We start from the raw sequence: 11,963 nt of genomic DNA, 5'->3' as shown, positions 1-11,963 counted from the left end.
CCTCCTCCTCCTCCTCCTCCTCCTCCTCCTCCTCCTCCTCCTCCTCCTCCTCCTCCTCCTCCTCCTCCTCCTCCTCCTCCTCCTCGCCTTGAAGGCCATGCACAGGCCGAAAGTGCGGGAGGGTCGTGTGCTCGTCTTGCAGCCACAACCGGATGGACCTCTACAACGAGGAAGCTGCCTCCTCTCTCTCCGCCGCTCCTCATCCTTTCCTCAGGCCAAGGGCTACCGCAGGGAGAACCAGCGGGTCTGCAACGCATGCAGGAGGTAGAGCAAGTGACGGACCCGTCTCCTCTGAGTCCCCAGCCAGGCTCAGCACCCTGTCCGAGGAGTCCAAGGCCTCCGGGAGCGACTCGCCGTCCGGTTTCTCTCCCAGCAGCAAGGGAAGCCTGCGAGAAGTCGCTGCGCTTTCCTCCTACCACATGCTCTCACGCGAAAGGTCCCTGCATCCTTCTTTCCCTACAGCCGCATGATGATCACGCGGCAGATTCTTGTCGGGGGGGAGCAGCGGAGGAAGCGAGCATGGAAGGTACGGAAGAGGAGGAGGGAGAGAGATGAGAGGAGAGGAGGGGAGGTGGGAGAGGAGAGGAGAGGAGAGGAGAGGAGAGGAGAGGAGAGGACAGGAGAGGCGGAGGATTGAACAGAAATGTCAGGCTCTTGTCGGGATCGGGGGGCAGCAGCGAGGGTCATCCGGACTTTGACTCCTCGGACAGCGAGAACTGGTTGACCGGGGGTCACGTGATCGGAGCCGAAGATCATCACGAAGAGGTGGGAATTCTTGTAGACACCAAGTGAAAGTTCAAGTGAAGACCTTGAAAACAGTTTTTCGATGGAAGCTTGCAATCGACGAATGGTAAGGGGAGGAGGGGAGGAGGGGAGGAGGAGAGAAGGGCAGGAGGAAAGAGAGGAGATGAGGAGTGCAAATTTCATCGTGAGGTTTTCCTGCAGCACAAGATGACAACATGATGGTGTTGAAGAAGTCAAGCAGGTCTGCTGCTCCCTCTCTGTTTCTTTTCCTGCTATATGATGCATGAGACAGCATGTCGTCGGTGAAGAACATGTTGTGGTCTCGCAGGCAGGAGCGAGAAGGTCCCTTCCTACAGCCTGCACGCGTGAAACTGAAATATCTTTCTTCTTTCCTGCTCATCATCGTTGCGCTTCACCTTCATCTACGCCATGAACATAATCATCGTCATCAACACCACAATTATCATCATCATTATCTTCTTCTTCTTCTTCTTCTTCTTCTTCTTCTTCTTCTTCTTCTTCTTCTTTTTCTTCTTCTTCTTCACCTTTCCTTCTCTCCTGAACAGTAGCGGACGATGAGACTAGAAGCACATCCTCCCAGCAGAGCTCGAGTCAGGTGGGTCAGACTTGGCAGCCGAGCACAGGCTGATGGACAACAGGGCAAACCTCTCAGCAGCACGGGAGACTCCAAACTCTGGGCACTACTGCAGTCTCCTCGAGCAGACAAGGTTAGAGTGGAGGAGGACACTTTACTCTATGATTCACCTCCTTGACTGAGCAGATTGAGAAGAGCGAGAAGGGAGGGAGGTGGTACAGCAGCGGGCTGAGACGGTGAGCTGGCGGTCGCGAGCAAGGGAGGTCTGAAGGTGGGGGAAGGTCTTCTTCAGGCTTCCTCATGAGCCGAGGCTCGTCGAGCGAATCCAATGAGCAGCATGTGAGTAGCGTGTGAAAGGAGGAGAGAGGCGAAGAGGGGAGGAGGAAACGGGAGGAGATGAAGTGAAGAGGAGGACGAGGGATAAGCAAGGAGTAATGAGATGAAAGGAGAAGAGAAGGGGAAAAAGCAGGTGACAAAAGGTCTGACGCGAAAACAGGCGGAAGGACGGGTCGAGGTTGGGTACAACGGAGGGCTCTTTATCCGAACATCTCAGAGGTGAGGAAACAAGGCAGGTTTTGCTCGTCCCACTCACTTTCGCTCTCTCCTCTCAAATTTCTCTTCCTGCCTCTCCTTCACAGTCTCTCCCTCCTTCACTCCATTCCTCGCATTTCCTGTCTCTCTTCTTCCTCACTCTCTCAGCCTCGGGCTGTTTCTCTGCTCTGTCATTCTACTTATTTCTTTTTTGTTCAGCAAGAAGCTCGAGCAATCTGGCAGTGGAGGCACCATCAAGCTTCCGGCGCCTAACACGGTATGAGGGTGTAGAAGGGTGAGGATGAGAAGGCAGTAGGAGGCAGAAACGGAAGGGGAATGGGGATGGAAAGAAGTTGAGACGGGGAGAAGAAGGAAGTAAGGAAATGAACTCAAAGGAATTCTGCAGATTTTCTACTGGAGCGGGAAGCACATGATGGATAAGTAAGGAGAACTGACGGAGGGACGGGGGATGGAGGGATTACACGGGGCTGCCATGGGAAAGAAAGAGGGTGCAGTAATGTTCTAATGGTTTCTCAGGTGCGGATTGTTCTACTGGCTTGGCTCGTGCGGTAAATTGAAGATAGAGGAGGAGGAGATCGAGGAGGGAAAGGTTGCGGGGGGGCGAGGCGAAGGACAAGGACGAGGACGAGGAAGTTGATGTCCTTGCGGCAGGAGGAACCAGGGATTGGATCAACCCGGCCTCAGAATCCTCTGCTGTGCGGGTCACTGGCTCCAGGTAAATTGATCGCCACCTTTCGAAGATTCTGTTGGTTGTGACTTGCCTTATCAAACCAGCTGGACCAAAGGGAAGCTGCAAGATGTGGTGAGCTACATTCTCCTAGCTGGCCTCGTGCATGACGTCCTGACCATCTCCAGCTCTGTGTGGACCCCGACAAGCGGGTTGACTCGTGGTCAGCTAGTGAGGAGGGAGCATGGTTTCAGGTGGCCTCCACCGTCGTATCTCCCATCTTGTCCTACTTGCCCGCCTCCTCCTCTGTCTGCTTCAGCTCTCTCCCTCCGTCCCCTGATCCTCTCCTTTCATCCGCCTCGTCCGTCACGCTGAACTGCATCAGGTTGAACTACCCGAAGGCATTCAGCTGCAACCGACTCACTACTGTTTGCGACATGGCTACTCGTCAGGAGCTCATGTTCGTCGCCTGCCCGTCTTCTGCTCCCTCCCTCCCTCCCTCCCTCCCTCCCTCCCTTGTCCTCCCCTCTCCTCTCTCAGCTCGTCCTTCACACTAACACGAGACTCCTCGCCTGCAGCTCAGGAACTGGAAGTTCCTGGTGTCAGCTGACGGAGAGTCTTGGACGCAAGCGTCAACACACGCCATGTGAGAGGATCCTCTTGCTCTGCTTCTGCTCCTCAACAAGCAGGACCAGGGATGAAAGCCTCAAGGGCCCCTACGCTGTCCGAACGTGGCAGATCCCAGTCCATGTGGAGGCAGCGCGTTTCTTCAAAGTCTTTCAGCTTCTCCTCCTCGTCCTCGGGCTCATGAGTGGCAGGTTGTAACGACTGGAGGCAACAGCATCAATGGCACGCAGCTCGTCTGTGGAGGGTTCGAGCTGTATGGACAGGCAAAGAACCGCGAGAGCCTGGGGAGGGGGGTGACGTGGAGGCAGGTCATCAGACAGCAGAACGAGGGCATTCTCAACCCGTCCCACTGGTTCTTCAAGGTACGAAAGGAGGAGGAGGAGGAACGAGTGAGCCAGCGGATTGAAAGCGGAGGGGAGGGGGGAGGGTAAACGAGGAGCAGACAGATGGAGTGAAAAGTGGAAGGAAGGAGGGAGCCGGAGGCGGCGGAGTCTGGGGGAGACAGAAAGTGACTTGTGGCGAAGGGGATGGAGGGCATGACAACCAGCGCTTGAGTTCACCTGATGAGCATCCTTCTTGTTAACTTGGAGTTGAAAGTGATTTAGAGCATGCTGAATAATCTACAAGAAATGAACCTGAGGTTCTATCAAAGGCAAGTCAGTCAACGATCATTCCCCTAGGCAGCTCCTCCTCCTTGGGGTCTTCGAGGTGCTGTTGACTCTTGATCATCTTCTCTGCCACATGCAGCTGGTCCTGAATGATGCTGAGCGTGCTGGAGGTGGCTTCGAGCACTCGGTCGCTCATGGCCCGCGTGCTCTCCTCCACCTGCTCTCGCTTGTTCTCCGAGTTGATGGACGAGAGCATCCCCAGCGACACCAGCAGAATCAGAATCGAGTCGAGCAGCCCCGACGAGCCGTCGGCACTGAAGGCCTTGAAGCCTACGAGGATGAAGGAGTAGATCATGACTATGGCTGTGATCAAGCCGACCGTGTTCAAGACGATGCCCCGGTAGCTCAAGCCGTTCTCCTTCAGCGCCGCCTCCAGGCTCATCTCCACAACCACGTCCACCACCCGAGACGGGAAGCGAGGGACCAACGACTTCTTGAAGAGCTCGAGCCTCCTCCTGGTGTGGACGCTGACTCGAGCTCGGAACCTGACGAGCTTCACGATGTAGCTCAAGAGGATGAGAGAGATCATGAACTCAGCGATGAAGTAAGGAGCCACAATGGAGGGCAGCAGCAGCATCCCCAGCATGATCCACGTCGTGCTGAGAAGTAGAAACAGCAGGGAAAAGCAGATGATGGCAGAGACTGTGCAGTAGAAGAGCCCTCGGAGAATCGCCCTGCCACGAAGGTAGGGGAACTTGAGGTAGTAAGCAGAGAGTTCCGTGAGAGCCACGAGGGTGTACACGAGGAGCATGTAGTTGAGGAACATGGATCCTACCTCAGTCTGAGACAGACACTCTCCTTGGCTGATCGTGTAACGGCACTGGAAAGTCAGGTACGCTGTCTTCCAGTGGCTGGAGACATAGTAGATGTATCCCGCGGGGGTCGTGATGATGGTGAGGTGTATGAGGACACGAAAGGCCTCATTGATGAGCGTGGTGCGCTCAGAGAACATGAAGATCTGATCTATGACAAAGAAGAAGGATGTGCGCCCGGTCATTTCCTTCCTGGTCTCAGCCGGTATCTCAAGTCGGTCAACTTGCTCATGGAAGGGGAGGTGGTCGAACTTGGCCTGCTCGTAGATGTTGAGGTACGTGTTCTCCTTTTCAAGCGCCTTCTCTCGGAACTTCTGCAGGAAAGATCGACCAGCTCTCAACAGACCAAAGGTAGCAACAAGAGAGGCAGCCATCGGAACGAAGATGGACAGGAGCAGCAACGTGTACATCGAGGGTCCAGCGCCAGTCCACATGCTGATGACCGTAGGTAAGTATTGACTTGTGGAAGGATCCAGCACGAACTTAGCCGGGGATCCTGTCACTGGGACCCACACGACTTCGCTGCCCTGAGGGATCGGCCTGGTCGCGACATTCGCAGGATACTCTTGGATGGTGTTGAGGAGAAGCTGCTGCAAGGCCACTTGCCTCGTGGTCGCAGCAGGGTCGTTGCTGGCTAGGAAGGGAGGGCAGAAGCCTGGCATCAGACCCAGCGAGATCAGACGCTTCTTGGGGGCCAGCAGGGAGTATGAGACGGCTTTCAAGAAGTACTCGGGCAGGACCAGGTATCGGACATCCTTGATCCAAGCATAGTCTCCGTCCGTACTCAGAGGCGCACCAGGGCCGTAAAGACTGAGCCAGACGATCTGATCTGAAGGCGCCGAGCTTCCTCCTGCATGGAACTCTGCGTTGAGAACCTGCTTGTCTGTATCCCGCAAATCCAGGTTGATGGTCGAGATCGAACCGCCCTGAGGCAGGCTGCCGTTGTAAGAGTTCTGAAGAGTTTGATTAGACTCCAGCTGCGCAGCCACAGTGACTGAGATCTGACCCTGATCGCTCGTGAACCACCATTGCTGCTCGAGATTGCCAGAAGTCCAAGACCCGCAGGTGGGAGGTGAGCAGGAAGTCGCTGCAACACAAGCGCCGCATCGCACTGAGTTGGGGTAGGGGAACATGTCAGCGAGGGAATACCCTTGGCAGATCATCCGACAGCATTGACCTAGATCGTTGCAGCTTCCTCGAACCCCACTGACACCATCATAGCTCAGCTGGGAGGCGGGGATCATGTCGCAGTTCGGCTTGCAGAGGCAGAGCTTGCTCTGATTGTACGTGCAGTCGGGATTGACACACCCGGGAACGGCAGGAACGCCAGTGCACGAGGTAGACAGCAGACTTCTTCTTCTATAATATCGATGAATAGTATTCGATGCACCAACATCCGACAGACCAGTGGGCATTTCGACCGGGTTGGGATAACCACATTGTTCACTGCAAGCTGAATCCACGAACAGGGTTGAGGCCGAAAGGCAGACCATATTTGCTGACTTCTGCCAACTCCAAACAGTTGTGGGGTTGGGAGACGTGACGATCATATCGGCATCTATACTTTTGAAAGTCCCATATGGCGTGTTCGAGACATTTGTTGCCACCAGTGTTCCATGCAAGACATCATACTTGAGATGTTTGGCGCTAATGTTGTCAAGCCGCGCAGAAAGATAGTCGCCTTGCATGATGAATTCATTCGCACCAAAATCAATTCCAAAGTTCTTAGTGTCGGGGTCCATCGGGCCTCCCCTCACAGTCGTCATGTTGTTTCCCACAGCTTGAATGGAGAGCCGCGGGAACACGTACCGATCAGGAATGATGAATTGAATGTTGCAGTAGTAGTCCCGATACTTGGTGGCTGCAGGCATGTTATTGAGCAACGAGAGCGTTGCTGCCGCAGAGCAAGAATTCGAGGCCAAAACAATCTTTTGATCGATTGGAAATGCTAGTCGGACTTTCAATGCGGAAATAAGGTTTGTGGGATAAGGGAATATCCTCGTAGGTAAGAAACGCAGATTACAAGAATCGACTGTCATACTCAACGACGTCAATGAGTCGAGGTAGAAAGATGAATGGTAGTCATAGGGACCCCCAGGTTGAGTCAGCACACCGCTAAAGAAAATCCCAGCGATCACGGTAACGATGATCATAATAAAAAATTCTCGATAATGAGCTCCATCGGGAGGCAGAAGATACAATTTCCTGCCAGTCAGGATGAAGTCAAGTTGCTTTCGCTTGAGATAAACAACCATGCTTCCGTGTCTTCGTTGCATCCACTTGCTTAGAGCATAGATGAGGTAGAGTCCTAAGGTGGCCGTTGGCAGCGCTACCGCAAGATCAAGAATCAGGCTGCTGGAGGATGCAGAACACTGGCGATAGGATCGTCCTGTCGCCACGTCTGTGGGACAAGCTTCGAAGATCGGCATGGCTTTTCCGATCATACACTTTCCCGCTCCGCCGCAGAAACTTGGACACCATCCACAACCGTCAGCGTGCGGTCCTGCAAAAGCCTTCGTAGCTGAGTTGCAGGAAACACAATCGGAAAACTGGCATGCGGCTGAACTGCCGACAGTAGCGTCGACGATGACTCTGGTAACGCCAGGGAGGCTTGGGTTGCTTTGGTTGGAGTTCTTGATGGATTGAGTGAAGATGTCGTAACTTCCACAACCCAAGCAGGACCATGGTCCTGACCAGTTGCTCCCGGAATAGAGCACCGCCGGTTCCGCCGGAAGCAAAGATTCGCATGCAAAGGAGGCACCAGGAAAAAACCCAAAGTCTGTGACATCTGAAGCTACTGGCCTACCGCAGAAGAAGTAATGACCGTAGGAGTTACCGCTGTAAGGGTTGAAGCACTTGTCTCGGTTGCAACGATATGGCTTCGCACCAATACGAGGAGTGCAGATTCCCCAATTGTTGTTGTCGTTTGCAACTATTTCGAAAGGAGACGGACCTGAATACGTCGGGTTTGGATTGAAGTACAACTGATCCATCTGAGAGTTGATGTCCGATATCGTGCCTTGCATCACCATGTGCCATCTTCCTGCATTGTCCTCATACTGATAATAGATCACTGTGGATAAGAGATTGCGGATTTGAAAGTCTCCAGCACCCGGACGTGCAATCGACAAGTCTACAGTAAGATTCGCATATTGCCCCTGGTTGATGTCCACATCCGAAAACACAATCTTGGTGGACAAATCTTTGTACCCACTGTACGTGGATCTGGTGTTTGGTATTGATGACAAGTTGGGATGAGTGCAGTCTAGTCCTCTGCCAGAAGGCCAGGGATCTGAGAACCCATATTTCATCCAGTCGTTCATGCACGCATCACTGGACGCATAGAGCAAAGGCGGGGTTGAGGAACAGCTGCACATTCCTGAACTTGGATTGCAACTACAGCCTGGTCCTCCTGGATGCTGTATTGCTGGAGGATCATTCACAGCGACGATCTGAATGGCTAGCGATGCTGAAGATGAGCGGGGGTTTGTGTACGTCACGTCAGAGTACCCGTTGTCATAGACCCAAATGTTGAGATTATCGTCTCCATTATAATTTTGATTCCCAATGTATCTCAGATAACCTGCGCTAAGAGCTTTTTGCAAGTAAGGCAACCTGGTTCTAATCCACAGTTCAGTCTGATTCTTCATGCATGCCAATTGGTTTGTACAAAGTTGAACATTGCTGGCGTTGTTTTCAACTATCTGCTTTGAGATGTTTGTCAAGAAGACAATCTCTGGAATGAAGTAGTAAGTTGGCGGTGGGTAAAAGCTTAATTTGCCGTTTGAAACTGATAGGTAAACAATGACATCGGATGGAATTCCACCTGGCGTGACAGTTTCAATCTTTTTGCACAGATAAGGGCAACTTGTTGAGACGCAACAATTTCGCTTCTTATCGTTGATTACCAATCCACATGGACCAGCACAATGACTGACAGTCCTGCTCCGAATAGTTGCTTCTTCAGCATCAGGATCGGATATCCATAACCTGTCAGGCATCAAGGTAAATTCAGTGTCTTCGTTGACGTCGATGCTATCGACAGATGAAATTGAGAAAAATCTAGTCTCGCTGTACAGCAGAGACAGATCGTATGTGCCATCAGCCCTGTAGTCTATGCATTGCGCATTCTGCAGACGTCCGATGATGGGAGCATCGTTGACAGGTTCAACAACAATCGGAATTCTTAGCTGAGCACGATGAGGAATATCAGGCGGGTCTCCCAGTATTCCGTTGTCCGTAACTTGGATCAACAAACTTTCCTGTACCCCGTAATGAGTGTTGAAATTGGGGTCACTGACATAAGTGATGTTTGATAGCACATTATTGATATCAGCAAATCGTCCTTCAAATGCTAGAAACTTTGCACAACCACGACCATAGCAGTGACGATCAACTGTAGGTGGTGTTGCAGAATAACACGGAGCAAAGGTGACCGAAGTACACTGTGAGATGCACTTGACAGCGTGCAAGCCTTCCTTTGGTTGCCCGTAGTCTAGCAATCGAATAGTACATCCGTCTGTAGCAAAGGGGTCTATCAAGCTGCACTGAGAGTCGCCGACTTTGATGTAAATCGTGTTTCCCAAAGCGTCGGTTAGATTCCGACCAGCATATTCATGACCATATTGAAGAAAGTTCTCATTCACAAAAATGCAGCCATGATCCACAGAAAGATTCACTGCAAAGCCCAACGTCTTTTCGAGAGTCACTTTTGAATCATTGAACCCGTAGTCATTCTGGTCAGGGTCGGTAAGAAAAATTCCATGAAGTGGAGGGCTGGCATCGAGCCTAGTCAAAATACTGTATGGGACATCTTCCCGAACCGCGATCACAGATGGAGCGTGTATCTCCGGTGGATTGTTGACTGCCATGGTGATAATCTGCATTGAGCTGGTGACCTCATTTTCCACGCGAGCCCCACCCCCTGAATTACCCATGTCATTTGCAGTGACCGATAGCTTGTCAAAATCATCAGCATTGATGTTGAATGTAGCCGGATTTCTCTCATCCTTTGGTAATCTATACAATCGGTTGTAATTTGGAAATTCGGGATTGTAGGTAAGGTAAATCAATGACTGCAAGGCAGCTTGGGCATACAGCAGTGGTGAATAAAACTCAATCCGTGTAGATCCCCTCCCTGAAAGCTCGTTATGGTCATACAAACTCTGAGAAAACAAGATTTGATTGACATATTCACTTCTTGAAGTTCCTTCAATTGCGAAAATGGGAGAGATACAACTCAAAGAATCGTGCATGGTAACCTTGCCGTTCTGAGTCATTTTCACCCCGCGATAAGTACAGGGCTGTCCCAAGCGAATATCATACGATTCCCCACTCTTAAACGGACCGCAAACAGGAAAGGTTGGTTGGCACCCGCAGGAAGAATTGTTTAGAATAAATCCACAGTCAGAGTCGTTGGAACACGAGATCCTTGTATCTGCGCAGCAACGTTTGTCTATAAACACATAAGAAGAATCCAATTGTCTCGTGCAACCACACAATTGCACCTTTTCCCAAGGATTACTATACATTTCACAATCAGAATCTTGCGAACAAACAGCTGATAAGTTTCCACAACATAAACAATTCACTCCTGGTTTGCATTTGGTAAAGTTCATATTACTGCAATCGTAATTTGAGGAACATCTTTTTCCTAAAGAAGTTGCAAATGGTGCTGGCAGATTTCGAAGTGGAAGTCCGCCACATGTCTTGTTTATTTTTGCCAACGATGCAATGAGGTCATTTGTGTACAGACGTGTCTGGGTGTTTGAATAATTCAGAAAGAGCAAAAATTCGCCATTTTTGTCACACATATCAATCACTTTGCAACCACATGGTTGCGGAATGGTGCAAAACGTGTTTTTCAAATACATCTGCCATTGTATGATCCCCCCGGACAGTCCGCGAATATCCGTGCTCGCACTGCCTAGAGTGATATCTGAGCTGTTCGCATCCCATGCACTCACTTCGCCGAGCATTGTAAGCCCTCCCGAGGTCACAACCCCAAATTCAATCTGCACTCCTGCTGACACATTATTGAGATATGGCAGGAGTGAGCTAGAGAAGTCGGTGATATGAAACCGAGTATTCGAGTCGTTCACGAACTGCAAGCGCCCGTTTCCAAGCATTTCGCAACTTGTCTGCGAACTAGCTTCCCCAGAGCAAGGTACTTGAGCAGGAAACAATGAGTTACCTGCGGCAGAGATACAAACTTCAGCAAGCGAAGGGCCTTGATATGTACAATTCGAATAGGCTCCTTTCAAATACATCTGCCATTGTATGATCCCCCCGGACAGTCCGCGAATATCCGTGCTCGCACTGCCTAGAGTGATATCTGAGCTGTTCGCATCCCATGCACTCACTTCGCCGAGCATTGTAAGCCCTCCCGAGGTCACAACCCCAAATTCAATCTGCACTCCTGCTGACACATTATTGAGATATGGCAGGAGTGAGCTAGAGAAGTCGGTGATATGAAACCGAGTATTCGAGTCGTTCACGAACTGCAAGCGCCCGCCTCCAATTCTTCTGCAAGTGATGTTGTCCCATGACCCCATGCAGAGTATTCCCGATGCAGGAGTATCCTGCTCACATTGATATGATCCAGGGCGAGAAATCGCATCCTGGAACGAACATGCATGACTTTGCACAAATGTTGAAGATACGTTAATGAAGACATGAGAGCCATTACTAACCAAGTAAAGATTAGATCCGTCCGAATTGATGTATATCAAACCACGAGCTACTCCGTTGTTGTAACCATTGAGCTGTGCTGTAATTTTGATCTTGTTTTCATATGGAAGATTGTATAAATAACCCAGCCAAAGCTCCTTGGCGAATTGAGATGTTATCACTTCGTCAACATCAATGTCATTCACTGAGATTCCAGCAACACTGTAAGGTCTATTCTCGTAAGCTGTGTATGAATTCCCCATTGAAATCGAAGGGGCGTTGTTCACAGCAGCTATTGTGATGTTGATTATCAGACCATTCTTGTGAGCAGCCGTGGAAGCATATTCAGAAAAACCGTTCTCTCCGAAATTTCCCTGATCATTCAGAGTTACTCGCAAGAAGTCTGGAGTGCTGCCAAGGTGCTGAGAGTTCTGAAAGAGGTATTTGCTATTGCCACTTATGATGTTGATGACAGAATCAATGCGATACAGTACTCCTCGTATTGCATTGGCCACCTTAGACTTGAGACCTGTCGCTACTATCCTGGATGGAGAGTCTTCAAGAAAAATCAAACCGTCACGAGAATTGAGAAGAATTCTTCCAATGTCTGCTGTGAGCTCAACTTTCAT

At 50.8% G+C, this 11,963-nt stretch overlaps 2 protein-coding genes across 2 annotated transcripts; one reads left to right on the top strand and one right to left on the bottom strand.

The window, feature by feature from the left end:
* Window positions 1–152: 152 nt before the first annotated feature.
* On the top strand, window positions 153–3,758 carry GUITHDRAFT_164663 (hypothetical protein; the record flags this gene model as incomplete). Its single annotated transcript, XM_005827348.1, has 23 exons — window positions 153–436; window positions 485–526; window positions 651–765; window positions 820–850; window positions 946–985; window positions 1,037–1,086; window positions 1,311–1,360; window positions 1,389–1,472; window positions 1,526–1,575; window positions 1,621–1,678; window positions 1,836–1,894; window positions 2,090–2,147; window positions 2,277–2,311; window positions 2,408–2,439; window positions 2,543–2,606; window positions 2,666–2,693; window positions 2,747–2,812; window positions 2,944–3,018; window positions 3,137–3,204; window positions 3,254–3,332; window positions 3,377–3,448; window positions 3,494–3,547; window positions 3,710–3,758. 23 exons carry the CDS (start codon window positions 153–155, stop codon window positions 3,737–3,739), a joined length of 1,524 nt encoding a protein of 507 aa, XP_005827405.1. The 3' UTR covers window positions 3,740–3,758.
* Window positions 3,759–3,842: 84 nt separating this feature from the next.
* On the bottom strand, window positions 3,843–11,963 carry GUITHDRAFT_113453 (hypothetical protein; the record flags this gene model as incomplete). The annotated part of the gene is made up of 2 exons (XM_005827347.1): window positions 3,843–10,102; window positions 10,475–11,963. The coding sequence occupies 2 exons, from the start codon at window positions 11,961–11,963 to the stop codon at window positions 3,843–3,845; spliced, it is 7,749 nt and encodes a 2,582-aa protein (XP_005827404.1).

Source organism: Guillardia theta, assembly GCF_000315625.1.
Source record: "Guillardia theta CCMP2712 unplaced genomic scaffold GUITHscaffold_67, whole genome shotgun sequence".
Lineage (NCBI taxonomy): Eukaryota > Cryptophyceae > Pyrenomonadales > Geminigeraceae > Guillardia > Guillardia theta.
Note: the sequence above shows the minus strand (reverse complement) of the source record. Positions and strands in the feature narration are given on the sequence as shown.